This window comes from Sorex fumeus, unplaced genomic scaffold, assembly GCF_029834395.1.
Source record: "Sorex fumeus unplaced genomic scaffold, SorFum_2.1 ptg000042l, whole genome shotgun sequence".
NCBI classification, from domain to species: Eukaryota; Metazoa; Chordata; class Mammalia; order Eulipotyphla; family Soricidae; genus Sorex; species Sorex fumeus.
In genome coordinates this window covers 1,422,631-1,443,367 of record NW_026606099.1, presented here as the reverse complement: position 1 = coordinate 1,443,367, position 20,737 = coordinate 1,422,631, and the positions used below count along the sequence as shown (strand labels likewise).

Sequence of the window (20,737 nt, the reverse complement as noted above, 5' to 3'; positions counted from 1 at the left end):
CCTCTCCCGAAAGGTGGGACGGGGAGAAGGGCGGGTCCTGCGCCTTCTGAACGACAGCAGCGGCGGCCAATTGCGCCTGCCCCTCGTAACCCGCGGACCAACGAGCGGCGGCAGCGCCAATCCGGCCCCGCCAATCAGGAGGCGGCAGAGGCGGTGAGGGCGGCAGCTTCCTGGAGACCGCAGGTGTAGGAGCGAGCGCCGCGCCCCGAGCCCGACCGGCTTCCGAAGCTGGCAGGTAGGGGCTTCGGGGGCGCGGGGGGCCGGGTGGTGAGGCAAGATGGTGGGAGGCTCTGGGTGAGGCGGCGGGCTCGAGCCCGAGCTGGGGAGCACGGAAGGGCCCCGGACGAGTCGGGGACGCGTGAGAGCAGCACGGGGCGAATTTAGTACTAGGATTCAGGGGGGCGAGGTAGAGCGGGGAGGACAGAAGCTGCTTCCGAGCTGGGCCTCCTCGGCTTTCCAGCCAGCACGAGTGGGCACTTGGCCGTGCCAGATGCGACAGCTCGGAGAACGCCCTAGAGTCGGAGCTCGGGCTCGTCGTCCGAGACGCCCAGCCCGGGTCCTTTCTTGCCGCGACCAAAAGCCTTGGGCCAGCGGGGGAGACGGGACGGGACGAGCCCCAGAGGAAACGACGGACGTTCGAGGGGCGTCGTCCCTTCAGCCCTCCGGGGGTCCTCGTTTCCCGGAACCCTCTGTGAATCCCGGGCGCTTGTGAACTTCTCCAGGAAAGGAGACGGCGCTGTCCGGAACAGGCGCCCCACCGGCAAGCTCCCCCGTCCCGGTGCGCTGAGTGCGGGGATCCCGGTGCCGATGAGCGATTGGAGGAAGTGACAGAATGCTTTATTCCCCGTGAGGTCAGGGGGTGTGGGCTGTTCAGGAGCCCACTCGGGGGAGCGCACACCTGGGGACGGGGGAGGGTGGAAGGAAATTGGACACCTGCCTGCTCCCCACCCTGGCAGGATGAATGTGGGGGTGGCACACAGCGAAGTCAACCCAAACACCCGAGTGATGAACAGCAGGGGCATCTGGCTGGCCTACATCATCCTCGTCGGCCTGCTGCATGTGGTCCTCCTCAGCATCCCCTTCCTCAGCATTCCAGTCGTCTGGACCCTGACCAACGTCATCCATAACTTGGTGAGCATTAACTGGCCCTTATTACCCACCCACGTGCCTTTCCCAGCCAAGAGAAAATCTCAGACTTGGGGGGGTGGGGGGGAGCGTGTATCTTCATTTGGGACAACAGCCTACTACTTGAACTGAAGAACTATTTTCTGCCTCCCCTTTGCCTCCTCCCAGGCTATGTATGTTTTCCTGCATACAGTGAAAGGGACACCTTTTGAAACCCCTGACCAAGGAAAGGCTCGGCTGCTGACACACTGGGAACAGATGGACTATGGGCTACAATTTACTTCTTCCAGAAAATTCCTCAGCATCTCTCCTATTGTACTGTGAGTTGCAGGGTAGAGTAGGGAAGGAGATGGGAGATTCAGGATGTGCTTCAAAGCCCACATGGAAGCCTTAAAGTTAAAAAAAAAAAAAAACAGCTACGGGGGCCAAAGAGATAGTACAGAGGTGAAGGCACTTGCTTTTTGCCTGGTGCTTACCCTGGATCAATTCATATGAATGTGGTCCCCTAAGCCCTCCAGGGGTCATATCCAAGCAGATCCAGGAAGAGCTCTTAAACAGCACTGGGTGTGGCTCCCCAAACCCAAATATATATATATATATTTTTTTTTTTTTAAATAAAGTTAAATCTTAAAATAATAGACTACTCTGGTCTGGGGAGATAGATCAAAGGTAGAGCACAATGCCTTGCATGCCAAGGTCCCAAGCTGACCCCTGGCATTGGCACCTCATGGTCCCTCAAGCAATGCAAGGTATAATCCTAGTAGCGCTAGAGCACTGTTGCTAAGCACTTCACTCCCCTTATCCCCAAAAAAGTCATACTACTCACTTAGACCCTTTGAAGATAATTATGGTACAGTAGATGATCTAAATCTGGGGAAAGCAATAAAAAGTAGAAGACAGTAATTAGGCAATTCACGCCATCTTAGCAGAGAAATGGATAAGTAAGGAATGGAGAAGCAATTGAGAAAAGATAAAACACCCAGTAAAACCAAATGATTTTACACTAAGTAAATGATAAAAGGCAGAACTAATGTCAAGTCTTTTAAAATAAATAAGCAAACAAAAAATCCCCACAACTGGGGAGAAGCAAGTAGGACTCAAGTTATCCAGCCTTGAAATTGCTTCAACTATCATCTGCCACATAATAATTTAAGAACATAAATTAAGGGCTCAGGATACAGCTCAGTGATACAGCTCAAGAGCACATACTTGACTTTCCTGCGTGAGACCTGTTTTGAACCCTAACACCACAAAATATATATTTACAAAAAAAATACTAAAGATAGCTCAGTGGCTGGGAGATCCTGGTTTGATCCCTGGCACTGCATCATTCCTAGGAACAATACTCAGCACTGAGCCAGGAGTAGCTGAGCACTATCAGATGTATCCAAAAGGCCCTAATATACACACAAATTACTAACTTAACAAGTCTCCCAGTAAGAGGTGCTCTCTGATTATCTTCCCAACCATAAAATAAATATAATGGATTTTTTTTTATACCATAAGATCCCTCTGCCCCTCTCGGAGAGCCTGGCAAGCTCCCTGTGCCATATTCGATATGCCAAAAACAGTAACAAGTCTCACAATGGAGACATTACTGGTGCCTGCCTGAACAAATCGATGAACAATGGGATGACAGTCCTACAGTGCTACCACAGGATTAATGCAATAAAACTGATTATTTAAAATAGAAAAAGAGTTGGGGGTACAGCTCAGTGGTAGAGTGCATGCCTTGTATGTATGAGATCCTAGGTTCAATTCCCAGAACCCTGTGTGTGTGCGTGCACGCATGCACACACACACACACACACACACACACACACACACAAGGCACTAGAAAGCTATGGATACAAATAGGGAAGGCCAACTTCACTTAAACCTGTTTTTTCTTTCCCCAGCTACCTTCTGGCCAGTTTCTACACCAAATATGATGCTGCTCACTTCTTCATCAACACAACTTCATTGCTCAGTGTACTACTTCCAAAGTTGCCCCAATTCCATGGAGTTCGTCTCTTTGGCATCAACAAGTACTAAGGGATGTGCCAGGGGAAAACTGCTGGAACAAAGGGCTGTACCATTACAGTCTCTTATCTTGAAAGCCTAATAACTATACAACTTTTCCCAAACTCTAAGGACAAAGACATTGGACAATGGGGTTCCTGGGTCCAACCCTGCTAAGAGCAGATACTTTTTTGAATCAGGGAAGGCAAGTGAGATAAGGGTCAAATGGTTCCTCTGTGATAGGAAGCCATGTCTGGGCAGCTTTTTTCGTAGTTAAATTTTTCTATGTCATCCACCCTCACACCCTTACAGCATTATGCTGTTTTCTTTAAAATAAAGTTCTTTTTTTTTTCCAGATGTGACTACAATTTGGTCAGCAGTAAGGGTAGGGAGATATCTTCATAAGGCTGGGGAAGAAAGATGAAATGCTGACTTACTGAACAAAACTTCTGTAAGGTATTTCTTATCCCCTCTCCCTTGATCCAGAAGGAGGTACCCTTCACTCAGCTAACAATTAGTAGGGAAATGAATTCTCAAGTGAGAAAGGGGGCTCCAGCTATGTGAGCAAAGAAAGAGAGGGAAGATACAGATTGCCAGTTACATATTTATAGAAAGATAATTCCCTGGCTTTAAATAGATATTTACATACAAATATGAACAAAATTTTAAAAATACAAACCCTTGGATCATAAGGGGGCTGCCTGAAGTTCCTCTTTCCTTTTCCCTCACCAAAGGGCAGAGGGCTTTTTAAAAATTATTTTGGTCATCCCTGCATCAACAGGACACTGGGTGAAAGTCAAAGAAAAAATTCATCAGAGTTCCTACTCTCCAACTTCCGTTCCTATAGTAAGGGCTACATGTTTCTTGTTCTCTCTTTCAACTAGTTCTTCTGGGTAAAGGATGGAATTCCCTCCTGAAATGGGTTATGAAGTAAGAAAACTTGTAATTTAAAGAGGAAGGAAAGTGTCATCTGCTCTAGAAGCAAAAAATAAGACAATAGCTCTAGAACCCAGGAGATACCCACATTGCTATGGGAGATACTGTCCAGCCCAGGTCTAGGCCCTAGATCTTGCTCTAGTTACTCCCTAATTTCTTTGGTATTGTCAGAAGACAAAATTCAGTTCCTGGGTGCTGGTGGAAGAGGGAGAGTAGTTTCAGGGCTTCCTATAAGTACTGAGTGAACAATATGAGCTTGAAAGTTTCCCTTTTTTTTTAAGTATTTAAAAATAAATCAAACTCCATCCTGTGCTGTACACAGCCCTTTGGACTCCCTGACATTGATTTGAGGAAGAAAGAGTTGGGGCGTTAACGTTGGAAGGGCCTCCTCACTTTCTTCCGCCTCTTCGGTTTGGTTTCTCCCTTGGGTACTGTGTTGTTGGGCTTGGAGGGTGTAGTGGGTCCGGGGCCAGGCTGAGGAGCTGCAAAGAAGTTTCCATTGGACATATGGCCTGGGGGTACTTGAAAGATCCGACTCAAGAAATCCTGAAGGTCTGCAGGAGGGGAATCTGGAGTGGCTCTGGGAAGAAAACAGAAAAAATAATGAAGCAAAAAAAAAAAAATGAAGCAAGAGTTCTTACAGTTTATCAGTTCCCAAACTTCTTAAAGAATACGAAATCTAGGTTCCTAAACATCATGTCATCTGAAACAAGATGCAGAACTACAATAAGGTAAATTATTGAACTGTCACCTACCTCTGCCGCCCACTGGTGCCTGGGAGCCGAGAACCAAATGAGATGTGATAGGGGACTCTGTGGGTGTCTGGAGAGATTCCCACGCGCTGGCATCCAGCCCATTCTGTAAACAGGAGAAATAATTAGCAAAAATGACAGTTTTGTGTATATATGAGCCAAAGTTTCTTTTTTTTGGGGGGGGGGGTTGGAAGGTAAGGGGTGCCAACACCTGGCGATGCTCATGGCTTACTCCTGGCTCTACACTCAGGAACTACTCCTGACAGAGCTAAGGAGACCATATGGGATGCCAAGGATCAAGGCAAGGCAAATGCCCTACCCACTGTAGTATAGCGCCAGTCACTTTTTCATTCTTTTTTGTTGTTTTGGGGTTGTACCTAATTGTGCTAAGGGCTTATTCCTAGCTCTGTACTCGGATCACTCCTGGCAGGGTTTGAGGAATGATTGGTACCAGGGATTGAACCTAGGTCAGCCACTTGCAAGGTAAGTACCCTACCCACTGTACTATCCCTCCGGCTCAAACCCCTATTTTTTGTTTTCTGGGAAAAAGGTTGGGCCATATCAAGTGGTACTGGGGACTCATCTCTGGTGTTCAGGCAGCCATGTGGTGCTAGGGATCAACCCAGGGTCAGCTGCATGCAAGGCTGTAGCAATAACCCCTATATCACCTCTCCAGTCCTTGAACCCATCTTTCTAGAGGACAAAATCCTACCTGTGATGTCGTACACCTTTCCATCCATCAGTGCAAAGTATGTGATCTTGAGACCAAACATGCTTGATTCTGCCCAAAAGTCTCCCTCCTCAGCAGGATGTAGCTTATTACACTCAGCACAGTATCTGGCACTCTTTGCTTCCCGGTCCATTTCAAACCTCCTGCAATCCAAAAATGAATAATTCCCTCATAATTTGTTAGGTCTACCTAGCACCTTGCAATAGTCTTATTATTGCTAAATATGGTTGCAACATGTAAAACTATCCCCTCTCAGTTAAATATGATAGATGGATATCATTAAGGTGCTCAGGGCCAACCTAATGCAGGGATCGAACTCAGGGTTTCACACATGCATGGGATGTGCTCTACTTAAGCCACATCTACAGCTCAGTTTTCCTTACTGTTAATTCAAATCCCAATTTCCTGAAAATTAAGACGAAAGCAGAAACCTCAAGTTCCTTCTGTTTACCATCTGTATCCCACAAATCACAAATCATCCTGTTATTCGTCGATTGCCTCGAGCAGGCCCCAGTAACGTCTCCTTCATCCTAGCCCTGAGATTATATTCAAGGCTCTTTAGGAGAATGAAACCCATCATTGTTACTGGTATTTGGCATATTGGGTACGCCACAGGGAGTTTGTCAGACTCTGCCGTGTGGGCAGGTTACATTCGGTAGCCTGCCAGTTTGTCCAAAGTAAGGTAAAGGTAAGGTAAAGGCCCTCCCGTTGATCGTCGATTTGCTCGAGCGGGCCCAGTAACGTCTCCATTGGAGACTTTGTTGTTACTGTGTCTGGCATATCGAATACTCTCGGTAGCTTGCCGGGCTCTCCGAGAGGGGCGGAGGAATCGAACTCGGGTCGGCCATGTTGGCCGCTTGTAAGGCGAACGCCCTACCCGCTGTGCTATCGCTCCAGCCCTTGTCCAAAGTAGGAATGGAGCGATAGCACAGCGGGTAGGGCGTTCGCCTTACAAGCGGCCAACATGGCCGACCCGAGTTCGATTGCTCCGCCCCTCTCGGAGAGCCCGGCAAGCTACCGAGAGTATTCGATATGCCAGACACAGTAACAACAAAGTCTCCAATGGAGACGTTACTGGGCCCGCTCGAGCAAATCGACGATCAACGGGAGGGCCTTTACCTTGTCCAAAGTAGGAATGAGATAATAAGATGTCATAATAAGATGTCGCACGGCCGCGTGGTTCCGGGAGCTGGTTTTTATAGTCTCTAAGTCTTGGCCGCTGATGGGATTCCAGGGGGCCGGTTGGTGGGTGTGACCCCCACCTACTGGAATTTGGAGGATCTGGGTGGAGGATGCTCGGCCCAAATCCGAGTAGGCTTGGAGATCTCGGCCCCGGAACCTGCGTGACTTTGTCCCTCTGCCAGTACCTTCATGTGTGCGGAGAGTGGTCTCAGCATGGTGGTGGCTGGTCCTGGAGGTCTTTGGCTGCCGGAGCCCGGGTCGGGGCGGGGAGGAAAGCTCAACCCGCTCCCCTCCAAGGGGCCCCGGCGGCGAGGACAGTCAGGCGCGGGGGCAGGAGACTGCCCTGTTCTCTTCTGGGAGCTGGTTTTTATAGTTTCTGAGTCTTGGCCGCTGATGGGATTACACGGCGCCAGGGGGCCAGTTGGTGGGTGTGACCCCCGCCTACTGGAATTTGGAGGATCTGGGTGGAGGATGCTCAGCCCCAATCCGAATAGGCTTGGAGATCTCGGCCCCGGAACCCGCGTGACTTTGTCCCTCTGCCAGTACATTCATGTGTGCGGAGAGTGGTCTCAGCATGGTGGTGGCTGGTCCTGGAGGTCTTTGGCTGCCGGAGCCCTGGTCGGGGCGGGGAGGAAAGCTCAACCCGCTCCCCTCCAAGGGGCCCCGGCGGCGAGGACAGTCAGGCCCCCCGCGCCTGCATCCCACAACCACCAATAAAAGTTCTTGTCTGCCCGATCCCCGTGCTGTCTCATTACTGTCCTGTGTCATACTTATGCTTTCCCTGGCATCGGCTGCACATCATAGTATTCATTGCCTCCTTGAGGTCATCCTGCAGCTTGGAAAGAAATTCATTCACTGAACGGCTCAATTCATTCTCTGCCATTCGTTTCCTAAGTGAAGAAAGGCATTGTAAGTCATGGTATTAAGTAAGGGATGAAGAAATCAGATTTATCAACATTTTGGAGACCCTGGCTAGCTAGAAAGACAAGCAATTTATTCTCTCCCTTGGAGAGCCAACATTCACAAGTCCAGGAATATCTGCTATTAAAGATTAAACATCAGCCACATCTAACAGTTTCCCAGCTTCAACTTACATCTCATATTCCTTCCGCCTTTCAGGGTTGCTGACAATGTCCCAAGCTGCCCGCAAAACCTTGAAAGCCTCCTCAGCCCGGGGATGGTGATTTTTGTCAGGATGAACCTACCAAAACAGATTTCATTAAAATCTATCCCTTCTCCCCAATTGGTCAAAATAACATATTAAAAGATTTTCTTAGCACCTTTTTGGAGAGTCAGTATAGCTTAATGATTAACTGCTCTGTCTGCAGACAGCTCTCAGTTAAAGACACAAATCAGTCACTTACTTGCTATATGACCCAAAATATTTTATCTCCCATGAATTGTTGGGAGTAGTAAATGAGAACAGTGTATAGCACAGTACCATCCAAGTCTATAGCTGTCCTAACTTTAGTGCTGTTTAACTTGATGCCTTTAGGAGACAACACCAATCCTAGGCAAACCCAGATGCTTGTTTACTACCCTACCTGGCTGGTACATGCGTACTGAGCCTGCACATTTGACCCTTATTGTCATACAGCATTCTGACAATGTTACATACTCAAACCCATTACTCTGTAAATTGAAAATTCTATCTACACAAAACTTCCTACAATAGCTGCCTTTCTCCTAAAGATGAAATATTCTATTTCAACCTTCAAAGACTTTTAATCCATTTTTCAACCTTTTCTGCCAAAAAAATGGTATTCTTTTCCTACAGCCTCCTGTTAAGTCATTGACAATTCCAATGTACATAGAACATCCTTATAGTCATGGTTACTCTGGGGCTTAGCAAGGACAGTCAAGGGTTCTATTTAAAAGAAATCCACACTATAATAACTCAAAATTTTATATTTATATATGTGTTGTAACACATTTATATGTGTTAAAATTCCATATATATTTATATGTGTGTATGTATATTTAAATGTATATATTACATATGTATATAAATTTACATATGTATTTATATATGTGCACACACATACGCACATATCAGAACTGCAACTAGGAAAAAAAAACCCACAGAAAATTTGGCCCAGAAAAATAAATGAGAACTTTGGAGTACAGGGAAGATGGGGCTAGAGATAGTACATTGGGTAAGGTGCTTGTCTTGCATGTAGCCAACCTGGGTTCAATCCCCAGCACCCCTTAGCCCGCCAAGCCCTGCCAGGAGTGATCCCTGAGTTCAGAGCCAGACAAACCCTGAGCACAATCAGGTGCCCCTCCCCACCCCCACAAAAAAATTCAGACTATCCTCTAAACTGTATACATTTCCTACCAAATTAGTTTTGTTCTTTGCTAAGTTACAGGCCTCATCCTTTATTAATAAAATGATTAATAAGCACCTCAGTTGTCTATTCCACTTGAGTGTCATAGAACCCCGGATGGCTTGCACACTATACTGTTTTGCCAGTCCAGTTCCACATAGTAAAAGAAACTGCTAATATAATTTACCTATATTTCTTATATTCATTATAAAGTCTTGCACTGAAATAGTAATAGAAATGGTATCCAATAGGAATCTAGGGCCAGAGAAAAATAGTTCAAAGGACTGGAGCCGATGTTTTGCCTGTGGGACCCCTGGATGTGGTTGCACTACATGCTCCCATCCCCTCCACCCAAGCACTGCTGGATAAACAAAATAGAAAAAAAAAATCAATTTTCAGGGCCAGAGAGAGAGTGCAGGTAGTAGGGTACTTGCACGCAGCTGACCGGGGTTTGATCCCTGGCATCCCATATGGTCCCCAAGCCCTCCAGGAGTAATTCCTGAGTGCATAGCCAGGAGTAACCCCTGAGTACTGCCAGGCATGGCCCAAAACAAAATTTTTTTTTTTTTTGCTTTTTGGGTCACACCCAGCGATGCTCAGGGGTTACTCCTGGCTCATGCACTCAGGAATTACTCCTGGAGGGCTTGGGGACCATATGGGATGCTGGGAATCGAACCTGTGTTGGCCATGTTGGCTGCGTGCAAGGCAAACGCCCTACCCTCTGTGCTATTGCTCCAGCCCCCCAAAACAAAAAATTTTAAATAGTAATATTTATTTTTAATTTGGGGGTCACACCTGCTGGTGCTCAGGAGCTATTCCTGGCTCTATGCTCAAGGGTCACTCCTGTCTATGCTCAGGGAACTGAGCTGAGAACTATACCGGGGTCAGCCCTGTGTAAGAATAGCACCTTAGCCCCTGTACAATCTCTCCAGTCCCATAATCTAATATTTCATAGCAATTTGATCACATGATTAAACCATTTCTCTCATCATATAGTACATCACAACTCCCATCTTTACCCCTCTAAAAAACAAAAGCAACCATATTTTCATGCTTGATATACAGGACTTAATGTTCATTCTCTTTCTTGTTTTTCCCACCTGACTGCTGCTCTTAAGATGGTTTGTTTCTTCCACATTTTCTTCCAAAATCTTTTTTTTTTCCTTTTTGGGTCACACCTGGCGATGCACAGGGGTTATTCCTGGCTCATGCACTCAGGAATTACTCCTGGCGGTGCTCGGGGGACCATATAGGATGCTGGGAATCGAACCCGGGTCAGCCGCGTGCAAGGAAAACACCCTACCCACTGTGCTATCTCTCCAGCCCTGAAAATCATCTCTTTCATGACCTTCTGAACCTTCCCCAAATAGAATGACATCCATACTTGCAGGTCTGGGACAAGTAGATTTCCCAGTGCTCAAAAAACCTTTTGTTCAAGAGAGAGCAACTGACAGGCTTTTTGTTTGTTTGTTTGGGGGCCACATCCCAAAGTACTCAGAGCTTACTCCTAGCATGGTACTCAGGAATCACTCCTGGCAATGCCTGGGAAGTATATGGGATGCCAGGGATTGAACTCAGATCATCAGTATGCAAGGCAAGTACCTTTCCTGCTTGTATTATCTCTATGGCAGGTTTGCTAACTCAGCTTCTTTCTCTATGCTAGTCAGAGGAATTCCAATTGGATATTCCAAGGTGAATGGCTCCAACACACTCAAGAGACCTCTACATTCAGTTCATTTCACTTAAATAAGGGGGGCAGGGAGAGTGGGAGCTGCTTACCTTGATGCAGCTGACCCCAGTTCAATCCAAAGCACCACTGGGGACACTTCTGAGCACAAAGCCAGAAAGAGTCATTGAACACCACTGGGTATGGTTCAAAAATCCATCTCCACCCACCCTCCCCCCGCAAAAAAAAAAAAAACCACTCAGCGATGTAGGTCAATACTTAACTATATGCCTTGCATGGATAAGACCTGAGTTTGATCCATAGCACCAACAAAAATAAATCTCAGGACCTAAAAAACCCCTAAAAAATGTAAGAATCCATATTAGAGGGGGAAATGTCTTTATGACTTCCCTAGGAATTAAAGTTATCCTCTTCAATCATTAAAATGTTTTCAGGGCCAGAGATAAGGTGTTTGCCTTGCACAAAACTGGCTGGGGTTTAATCCCCATAAGTCCACGTGATCCTCCAAGCCCCACCAGGGGTGATTCTTAAACTGAGAGCCAGGAGTAAGCCCTCAGCACCACTTCATATATCCCATCAAACAGAAAGTTTTCTGGGAAAGGGAGCAATAGTACAGCAGGTAGGGGGGCTTGCCTTGCACATAGCCAATCCACATTCAATCCCTGGCACCCCATAGTAACCCCCACATACACACTGCCAGGAGTGATCTCTGAGATCACTGAAATCAGAGCCAGGAGGAGGCTCTCGACACAGCCGGTTGTGAGACTCAAACACACCCCCAACCTCAAAAAAAAAAGTTCTGGGGCCAGAGAAACTGTACAGGGGGTAAGGCATTTGCCTTTCACGTGGCAAATCCTGGCTCAATCCACGGGAGTACATATGGGTCCTCTGAGTACCTCTTGGAGTGATCCTGAAGCACAGTGCCATGAGTATGCCCTGGGTATCGCTGGGTACAGCACCCTCCACCCCCATCCCAATAGACTATTTTTTAATTTATAGTATTTGGGGATTGGAGAGATAGTACAAAAATAAGGCACTTGCCCTGCATGTGGCTAACCTGGATATAATCCTCAGCACTAATATGGTCCCCTGGTCCCCTGAGCACTGCCAGGAGTTTATTCCTAAGCACAAAGTCAGGGACAAATCCTGAGCACTGCAAGTTGTGGCAAAAATAATTTTAAGTTTCAAAGAGTTACCATCTAGGACTGAAAATGTAGTACAGGAGTTAAGGTGCTTTCCGTGCATACGGTTAACCCTAATTTGTCACAGACACCGCATAGTCCCCCTGAGGATCACCAGATGTGACCTCCCAACACAGCCAGGAGTAGCCTTGAGTACCACTGGTGTGGCGCAAACACCCTCCTCCCACACAAACATTACCCTTCAGCTTCAAGTAATTGTTTATTCTGTCTTTCCCTTAATTCTACTCCCTCCAAAATTACAATAGAAAATGAAAATGAGTAAGAGTAAAGAAAGGATACTTACCATCACTGCCAGCTGCCGATAGGCCTTCTTCAATTCAACATCTGATGCTGTGGCTTCAACCCCCAACACGTGGAAAGGGTTTAGCTCATCTTCAGGAACCTCAGCCATAGTCAAGAGTCGAGCCACTTCCTCTTCAGGCTGGCAGAAGCGACTACTTGCTGCAGGTGCATTCCCTTGTCTATTGGTCCTCCGCTTCACCCAAGGCAACTCAAGCCAACCCCACTGAACCATTCTTACCAGCAGCTGCCATGGCCTACTCTCTCTCAACATAGTCACGCAACGCTGCAAGGTAGGAGAATCGAGCCAAGAGAAAAGCCAGGTAGCTCTACCTCTCCAGCCTGAACGGTCACCCAATCCCAGGAGAAACTGCCAGCTCAACTGCAGACAGCCCAAGAAGAGGGCCAGTGCCAGGAGCAACAAAGCACCCAGTAGTCTGAGAAAGCGGGTGAACAGCCCTGTCCCATAGAGAAATCCCTGGCTGAGAAAACAGAACACCACCTGGGCCCAGCCCCCAAGTCGCCCTGCCCAGACTCCCACCCAGACTCGAAAAAGATCCAGATCACTGCCATTCAGCTGCCTGCATGCATAGATCAGATGGCCACAAGCTTCCACATATTCTCCCACCAATACCAGCAGTTCGATCATCCACCAAAAGCCCGCCTGTCCTAGCTGACACAGTTCCTCAGCTCCCCACAGTCCTATGCCTCGGCGTCTCTCTGCCTGACTTCGTTTCCGGCCCAGCCGATGTCGACCAGGAGACCTGGGATCCCTGCGTCCACCCTCCCGAGTATCCTCCTTGGCTGGAAGCCGGTGCCGCTGTCTCCGGGCAGGAGGTTTCTTTCCACTGGGTTCTCGTGAAAAATCACTGGGGAACTTAAGAGGTTCCTCATCATTGTATTTCTCTTCATCTTCCTCCAAAGCTGGAGAGGTACAGTGGTGGCAAAAGGTGCTAGCCAAGCTCTCCTTTCCCCCGGAGTACAGCCCTTCCGAGATTCCATGGCAGTTGCAAGCAGACGGAATGGTAAGAAAAGAAGGGTTTCCATGCTCCTGGCACCTGGCCTCAGTTTCTCTTGAGAGTTCCTGATCCACTCCCGATTCTTCTTCTGAATATGCCTCACTCTGATCCGGGTCCTCTCTAGCCCGAGGTGGGCCTGGGCCTCTTGGGGAGCCATGGCTTGGATCCGACCAGTGAGCTGGGTTTGGGGGCTCTGTGTACTTAGGACTAGAGTGTTCTGTGAGGCAGCGGGTACCATTAGCAGCACGGCAGCGGGTACCATTAGCAGCACGGCAGCGGGTACCATTAGCAGCACGCCCCGCTGAGTCCCTGAGTCCTGAGAACGAAAGAATTTCAGGGCCACCAGAAGGCCCTAAAGTCCTGAGGGAAGTACCACCACCGTGGTGGGCTCTACACAACCCTCTTTCTCCGGGGTGCTTCTGGGCCATGACCCCAGGCCTTCCTGAGGGCTCTAAGTCACAGCCATCATGGGAAGTTAAAGCCTGTAACAAAGGTATCAAGGTGGGCATGGCAGGAAGAAGGGAAGGGTTCAGTTCCTCTTCAACTGGGGGAGGGGTCTAAGCAAATCCCAACTTCACGCCCAGCCCTGAGCCATCGCCGACATTAACGCAACCCTGCTCCCCTGCTCCCTCCCTCCTAGCCCGTTTTTTTTTCTTTCCCCAGGATCTAGAGAAGAGGGAGGTGCCGCACAGGGTGTGGTCCTGGCCCGATCTTGGGGGAAAGGCAAAGGCTACCGGAAAGGGGGGCCGCAGACAGCCCGAAAAGGGTGGGGACTGCGAGGCCCTCCAGGAAAACCTGGGGGCGGAGCGTGGGGTAGCCCCCGAGAAAAACCGTCGGGAAGCCCTCGAGTGGGGCCGGGAGGGCGAAGGTAACTCACCGGAGAGCGGCGGTGACTCCTCCCCCTCGAGCAGCTGAGCCTGGGGCCAGGGGGAGCTACTGGAGCAGCTCCCCCGGCTCCGCCTCCTGCTCACGCTCCGCTTCCGCCTTCCGTCCCCGCCGAGGCCGTAGACCCGCACCTACTTCCACTTCCGGGGTCACCAGGGAAGGGCCGAGAAGAAGAGAAGGCGCGAGCCCGTCTAGCCGACGCTAAGGCAAATCGGAGGCGGAGGCCTGGGGGCGGGGTTAGCTTCGGCCCCGCCCCTTAAAGTGCCCGCTGCCGGAGCCCTCCGCGTGCTGAAGAGGGATCCCCGCCGGGTAGCTCTGCAGGAAACGAAGAGAACAGGCTCCGCTGTAGGGGCAGGATTTCAAGGGTCCTCTGGCTGTGTTCTTGGGCTTGGCCGAGACTGGGAGATAAAGGACAGCCACCGAGCCTCTTTCCCTTGCAGACCAACTCAGGGACCTAGAGGAACCACAGCCCTGCTGGTTGCGGCGAAGACAGAGGCCTCTTTGTAGGAAACGGAGGTGGAGCAGAGGAGAGGGCGCCCCGGGCCAGCCCCCGCCCTGCCCCTCCCCCTTCCCCAGTGCGGCTCCCTCTTTCCCGGCAACTTTCGGCCTCCCCAGCGTCTAATCCAACTGGCGAGCTGCCCCCGCACAACTGAGCTCCCTCGGCCCGGAGCCAGCCCCGTTACGAAGCAGGACCGGCAGGGCCTACCTCCACTGGGCTCAGGACTGGCGCGGAGGGCCCCAGTTTACTGCACTCAACTGCGTGCTGCTTTGCATCTCATTTGCATAGCGGGCAGTTTGGTCGCCGTCCACCCGCCCCCCCACCGACACCCGACCAGCATCCGCTCGGTCGGTGCCTTCTGCACACGCTTCTCTGGGTAGTCGTCTCCCTTCCAGTGCCCGTCGTGCCCCGCAAGTTCTTCCACCCATGAACCCCCCCGCCGACGCCCCCAGACCAGTGAGAGCCCCTTCCCCGAATCCCCGATCCCGTACGCCGGGTTCTCCAGGAGACAATACTCCAATTCTCTAGGAAGCGGGAGAAACCAAACCCAAGGCAGGGGGACGCTGAGACCCCAGAGCGGGCGTTGAGAGCTTCTAGTGATTCATCGCCTAAGTATTCTGGGGCTTTTTCCTAAACCTCCTTCGATGTCCTCGCGACCTTACCCTGCTGTGGGTGGGGAAGGGTCCCCGGCCCCGGCTAGAGGAGTGGGCAAGCCGGGTTCCCCCGCACACAGCGCACAGAATCGAAGGGGCCCGCCCCGTGATGTCAGCCACCCCCCACCCACTCTTGGCCCCCTTGCTCCCCCCGCCCCCAGCCCCCCCAAGCTGGTTGCGTTTCTCTCACCGGGCTTGGGTTCAGACTTGCTAGAGTTTAAGGGAACGAGGAACAGAGTGGCCCCGGGGGTACCCAAACGGGACAGCCACCCTAACGCCTTAGGACATCCGGGCAGGGGATGCAGCTGGAAGTCTAGGGAAGCACTGCTACCCCCTCCTCTCCTCAACCCTGGCGGGGTGGTGAGTAGTGAACACCCCCTCCCCAACCTCTCCTTGTTTAGGGTCCCCCGACCACTCAAGCGGGTTAGGAGAGGAACCTCAGGAATTCCTCAGGCCAGCCCTCCAGGGTGCCTTAATGCCCCAAAGAAGACAGCTGCGGGGCACTCCGTCAGCCCTACCCGACCCTGTGGACCCTATGCCCGACCCTCCCTTCTCAAGACTAAACTCAAGTGTCCCCCCCCCCCCGTCCCCCCCCCGTCCCCCCTCCCCCGCTCCCCAGTCCTGATACCCCTGGGGCCAGGGAGGGGTGGGGTGAGACCTTCCACTGTGCAGAGGTGAGAAGTCTGTGGCAAGGTATCTGCGTGTCTCATGAGGTGCCCTGGGAGTAGGACTGTGGTGGTCTGGAAGCCCCTTCCCCCAACAATGCCATCTCTACTTAAAGCTGAGGCTTCAGACTCCAAAGTGTGGGGCGGCTGTCTCTACTTCATTCCTTGTTCCAGACTTTTTGGTTTTTTGGTGTCTAGTGGGTTTCTAGTTTTCTGGGTTTTGTCTTCCTTCTTCTTTCCCTAGTGTTGGAACAGCTGTCAGGAGACCCTTGCATGACTCATTCTCTCCTCTTCCTCCTCCTCTCCCAAACTTTTAACCCCACATTTCCCGGGCCAGAGAGCTAGTTTGGAGTCCTAACTGCAGAGTTCTTTCAAGAGGAACAGGGTGCTGGACCCTTACCCACCAGCCCCGTGTGCCCTGGCCCCCTCAGCCTTCAAGCCTTCCTCCTCCTGGTCCACCTTTGAAAGCTAGGGGCTAGGGAAAGACTCATTAAGTGCTAGGATTTTCATTTAAGTTTTATGTAGTATCCTTGGGAGTGGGAGGATGTCAAGAGCCAGTTAACTCCCCTCCACCCAATTCTCCACTTGACCCCATGATCCCAGCCTTTCTACAAAAGAAATAGCAGAGGCCAGAGCGACGATACAGTGGGGTAGGACGTTTGCCTTGCACGGGGGCCAACCCTGGTTCAATCCCTGCCATCCCATATGCTCCCCTGAGCACTGCCGGGAATAATTCCTGAGCACAGAGCCAGGAGTAACCCCTGAGCAACACTGGGTATGACCGAAAAAGTCCCCCCACCACCACCAAAAGAAAGAAATAGAGTGGGCCTGAGGGATAGCATAGCGGGTATGGCACTGATTGCCTTGGATATGGCTGGTCCAGGTTCAATCCTCGGCATCCTATATGGCCCCTCAAGCCCTTCCAGGAGTGACCCCAGAGCTCAGAGCTGGAATAAACCCTGAGCACTGCTAAGTGTGGCTCAAAAACAGACCAGAAAAAAAAGAAATAGAGGTACAAAGTCATCCGTGGGTACCTGAGCTCCTGTCCCTACCTCCCTCACAGGTTTCCCAGTCCCCTCAAAGGCATTCATGGACGGATGAGAAGAGCTGACACTCCCCCTCATGACTACCTTCTCTCCTTTGGCCATGGAGGAAGCCTTGCTGCCCTTGGTCATGACCTCTGACCCCAAGCCCTTTAATCAACAACTCCCAGAGCCTCCAGATCTAAGATGTCTCTTGAAATCCCAGGACAGTACTGAACTGGCACCCGCCCTGGTGTGTGCTCTTTGCTGCTGCTTTGGAATCATCTACTGCTGCTTCGGTGAGGGCAGAGCCCGGGTTCTCAGGGGGCAGCTGCTCGAGACTGTCACCCTCGAATATGATGCCAACTTTATCCTGTACTCCTGGGTCACCTCTGCTCCTCTCATGGGAGTCCTACCTTTAGTGTGACCCCTGCTATTCCTGCCACCTCTTCCTGTCCTTCCCATACTTCTGACCCCCTAAAAATATACTACCTCAAATCTCATCCCCACCTCACCTACCATGCTTAAGGCTCTTTCACCTTCTCTACTGACCTTATTCGGCCTCTGCTGATTTCTTCCCATCTACCTACCTGCAAGAACTAGCTCGGCTCAGTGCATCCATCTTGCTATTGACTTCACTCCCGTTCCCTCCCACTTGCTGCAAAGTCCCTGAGATCATCCCCAGTGCTGTTGTCTTGAAGTCACAGTGCTGCTCGTGTCCTCTGCTCCTCTGGTCAGACATTCCTCTCCTCATTCATCACATCCGTCCCCGCAGACCCTCTGCCCCGTACTGTGTCTCAGTGTCTCCTGCCTCCCTTCCCAGGCTACCGCTGCTTCAAGGCAGTGATGTTTCTCTCCGGTCTGCTGTCTGGGGCGCTGGTCATCTTCCTGTTGTGCCACAAGGAGCGAGTGCTAGAGACACAACTGAGCCTGGAGGTGAGCGCAGGCATTGCGCTGGGCATCGGACTCCTCTGCGGCCTGGTCACCATGCTGGTTCGCAGTGTGGGGCTCTTCCTGACTGGTCTCCTGCTAGGCGTCACCATGGGTGCTGGTGCCCTGCTCGGCACTGAGCCCATCTACCAGCCGCCTTCAGCCTGGGTGCCAGCTGGTGGATTGGTGGGACTGGCACTGCTCGGAGCTCTCCTCACACTTCGGTGGCCACGTCCATTCACCGTTCTGGGCACAGCCCTGCTGGGGGCAGCAGTGCTGGTGGCCTGTGCTGACTACTTCCTGGAGGGGCTGGCCCTGGGCAGTCGGCTAGGCCAACGTTTGCAGGCACTTCCGGCCTTGCCTCCTCTCTGCTGGTATAGCTGGGTCTTGCTGGGCACCTGGCCAGCCCTGGGGGCTCTTGGGGCCCTAGCACAGTGGAAGCTCATGGATGAGGAACATGGAGGTCATGCCAACGGTGAGTTAATGCCACGGTACAGAAGCAGTCAATCTATGCCTTCTGGCGTTCCCAGTCTCCAGACTGGAGGCAGACTGGGGGAAGAGGGAGGAGGTGCTAAGGTGAATGGGATGGAGCATTGAAAGTTCAAGTTAGAAGCACCGAATCAGAGTAAGAAGAGAAGGGCTGCGGACTGGAGAGATAGCACAGTGGGTAGGGCGTTTGCCTTGCACGCGGCCGACCCGGGTTCAATTCCCAGCATCCCATATGGTCCCCTGAGCACCGCCAGGAGTAATTCCTGAGTTGAGCCAGGAGTAACCCCTGTGCGTTGCCGGGTGTGACCCAAAAAGCAAAAAAAAAAAAAAAAAAAAAAAAAAAAAGAGAAGGGCTGGGCTGGAGGGATAGTTTAGTGAGCAGGGTGCTTGCGTTGCATGCAGCTTTCCCGGCTTCAATCCCCAACACTCCTGAGTACAGAGCCAGGAGTAAGCCCTGAGAATTGCTTGGTGTGGCCCAAATACTGAAAAAGAAAAAGAATGAGAAGAGAAAGTGTCAGAAGCTTCTGGGAAGAGTTATTGGACAGTATTTAAGAAGAAAAGCAGAGTTCCAGGGAGGTCCCGAGATTTCTTGTAGAATAACTGGAGTGAAGAGGAGCATTGAGAGCACCATCACAGGGAATCCAGTGGGTTTCTTCAGGGCGTGAGTACGCTCTTGGTGGGAGCAAGGGTCACCAAAGGTCTCCCTGAATCTGGGCTGCCCCCTCCCAAGCAGTGGTGCTGAGCCAGCAGCAAAGGCATCTCCAACTCCTCCGGCTCCGTCAGCAAGAGGCCAAGTGGCACCGGACGTCTCATGCGGTGGGGCTGCGTGACGGCAGCTACCGGCGCCAGCTGTGCCCCAGCACCCGCAGCCCTGCAGACAGTCTGGCTCCCGTGAGTGGGGGGCAGGGAGGCCTTCTGGGGTCTGGGAGGCAGGTGGGGGGGAGACTCTGGCCCAGCCCCTTCCCACTGCCCTCTCTGCTCTGTGCCCCTGCAGAGTTATCTCCAGAGCCTTCGAGAACGTCAGCTGGGACCAGGCCCCATGGCCACAGCACCTCACACCATAGTGGACTTGGATTCTGACTGTGGTTCTACTGTACCTCTCAACACCCCTTTGGGTCCCACCCAGACCTGAGCCTACTTCCGCATTGAAACTTCGTCACAAGCAGGGACCGGAATTTAGGTGGATGGGGCCTATGACCAAGGGACCTCCACTTGACCCTGCCGCTTCGTGAAGTTGGGATAGACTTTGTGTATAAGAGCGGGAGAGATTGTATAGGAGATAAGGCACTTGCATGCAGCTGCGTCAACCGTGACCCTGGTTCAAATCCCCAGCACCACATATGGCTCCCTGAGCACTGTCAGGGATCACTCCTAAGCAAAGAACCAGGAACAGCCCCTGAGAATGTCCACCCAGACCAATCCTGTAGGGATGTTCCTGGGTCAGATGGAAATGAAGCTAGTGGGGAGAGGAAATGGAAATAGGAATCAAATAGTAGAGGTGCCCTGGTCTGAATTTTTTTTTTTTTTGGCTTTTTGGGTCACACCCAGTGATGCTCAGGGACTGGACTGAGGAATTACTCCTAGCGGTGCTCAGGGGACCATGTGGGATGTCAGGGATTGAACCCAGGTCGGCTGTATGCAACACCCTACCCACTGTACTGTTGCTTTGGCCCCTGGTCTGATTAAGTCCTTCCAAACCAAGGATGTTCCTAACCCACACAGCCTTCTAGCCCACCCAAATATGCCTCATCATGATAAAATGAGGGGATTTAAGGCTGGAGCAATATATAGCAATAAGGCACTTGGCTTGCACGAGATAACCTGACTTCCACCCCAGTGTCCTGTGTAATCCCCTGAACCTCACCAGTAGTGATTCCTGAGCACAGAACCAGGAATTAGCCCTGAGCACAGCTGGGTGTGCCCCCACCCCCAAAATGGAGAGAAAAAAAGAAGAGGGAATTTATTGGTATAGATAGAGAAAATCAAGGAGTCTCCTACAGTACTTGATAACTTTTTGAGGGAGAGAAAGGCATCGAAGAGCTCTAAGACACCCCCCACCCCCAGACCCTCCATTAGGAAGAGGCAAGTCTGGTTAGCATTTCTTCCTGATCTTCTTACACTCAAAGCCTTTTCTCCTACCTCAACTGGAGGCACTGTCCTCCATGGTGCTTCTCTATCCTTTAGTGAGGGAAGACCAGGGGCAGTTCCTAACTTAGCACCCACCTTCCCCAAAAGCTGACTCTTGGCTCCAAAAAGAGAGCCTTGGCCCACATAAAGTCTGGTCCTTGGACCCAAAGCAGCCAGGTCTTTGGGGTTGCAGGAAAACAAGTGCCTTCTCTGCCTCTGAATTTAGT

At 51.1% G+C, this 20,737-nt stretch overlaps 3 protein-coding genes across 6 annotated transcripts; 2 read left to right on the top strand and 1 right to left on the bottom strand.

Annotated features, from left to right (window-relative positions):
• The first annotated feature begins 114 nt into the window (after positions 1-114).
• On the top strand, positions 115-4,362 carry ORMDL2 (ORMDL sphingolipid biosynthesis regulator 2). 2 transcript variants are annotated; one of them, XM_056120050.1, is made up of 4 exons: positions 115-235; positions 957-1,131; positions 1,294-1,445; positions 3,024-4,362. In XM_056120050.1, the coding sequence occupies exons 2-4, from the start codon at positions 958-960 to the stop codon at positions 3,157-3,159; spliced, it is 462 nt and encodes a 153-aa protein (XP_055976025.1). In that variant the 5' UTR covers positions 115-235; position 957; the 3' UTR covers positions 3,160-4,362. The 2 variants fall into 2 exon arrangements, with proteins under 2 accessions (XP_055976025.1, XP_055976026.1); XM_056120051.1 differs by lacking the exon at positions 115-235 and adding an exon at positions 760-851.
• On the bottom strand, positions 3,999-14,277 carry DNAJC14 (DnaJ heat shock protein family (Hsp40) member C14). 2 transcript variants are annotated; one of them, XM_056120019.1, is made up of 8 exons: positions 14,118-14,261; positions 13,537-13,722; positions 12,226-13,488; positions 7,821-7,927; positions 7,497-7,616; positions 5,527-5,687; positions 4,818-4,920; positions 3,999-4,642 (listed from the first exon to the last, which is right to left on the bottom strand). In XM_056120019.1, exons 2-8 carry the CDS (start codon positions 13,666-13,668, stop codon positions 4,432-4,434), a joined length of 2,097 nt encoding a protein of 698 aa, XP_055975994.1. In that variant the 5' UTR covers positions 13,669-13,722; positions 14,118-14,261; the 3' UTR covers positions 3,999-4,431. The 2 variants fall into 2 exon arrangements, with proteins under 2 accessions (XP_055975994.1, XP_055975993.1); XM_056120018.1 differs by having other exon boundaries at positions 12,226-13,722; positions 14,118-14,277.
• Positions 14,278-15,465: 1,188 nt separating this feature from the next.
• LOC130029158 (transmembrane protein 198-like) lies at positions 15,466-19,547 on the top strand. 2 transcript variants are annotated; one of them, XM_056120041.1, is made up of 5 exons: positions 15,466-15,637; positions 17,006-17,263; positions 17,788-18,369; positions 19,117-19,274; positions 19,378-19,547. In XM_056120041.1, exons 2-5 carry the CDS (start codon positions 17,065-17,067, stop codon positions 19,513-19,515), a joined length of 1,077 nt encoding a protein of 358 aa, XP_055976016.1. In that variant the 5' UTR covers positions 15,466-15,637; positions 17,006-17,064; the 3' UTR covers positions 19,516-19,547. The 2 variants fall into 2 exon arrangements, with proteins under 2 accessions (XP_055976016.1, XP_055976015.1); XM_056120040.1 differs by having other exon boundaries at positions 15,469-15,637; positions 19,114-19,274.
• The last annotated feature ends 1,190 nt before the right edge of the window (positions 19,548-20,737 follow it).

Coding starts and splice junctions, on each gene's coding strand:
- ORMDL2 (XM_056120050.1), top strand. CDS start 958: ATGAATGTGGGGGTGGCACACAGCGAAGTCAACCCAAACACCCGAGTG. Junction 1,132..1,293: donor CCAACGTCATCCATAACTTG/GTGAGCATTAAC, acceptor GCCTCCTCCCAG/GCTATGTATGTTTTCCTGCA. Junction 1,446..3,023: donor AGCATCTCTCCTATTGTACT/GTGAGTTGCAGG, acceptor TTCTTTCCCCAG/CTACCTTCTGGCCAGTTTCT.
- DNAJC14 (XM_056120018.1), bottom strand. CDS start 13,668: ATGGCCCAGAAGCACCCCGGAGAAAGAGGGTTGTGTAGAGCCCACCAC. Junction 7,617..7,820: donor AGGCGGAAGGAATATGAGAT/GTAAGTTGAAGC, acceptor TTCTTCACTTAG/GAAACGAATGGCAGAGAATG. Junction 4,643..4,817: donor GGCACCAGTGGGCGGCAGAG/GTAGGTGACAGT, acceptor TTTTCTTCCCAG/AGCCACTCCAGATTCCCCTC.
- LOC130029158 (XM_056120040.1), top strand. CDS start 17,065: ATGACTACCTTCTCTCCTTTGGCCATGGAGGAAGCCTTGCTGCCCTTG. Junction 18,370..19,113: donor ACATGGAGGTCATGCCAACG/GTGAGTTAATGC, acceptor CCCCCTCCCAAG/CAGTGGTGCTGAGCCAGCAG. Junction 19,275..19,377: donor CTGCAGACAGTCTGGCTCCC/GTGAGTGGGGGG, acceptor GTGCCCCTGCAG/AGTTATCTCCAGAGCCTTCG.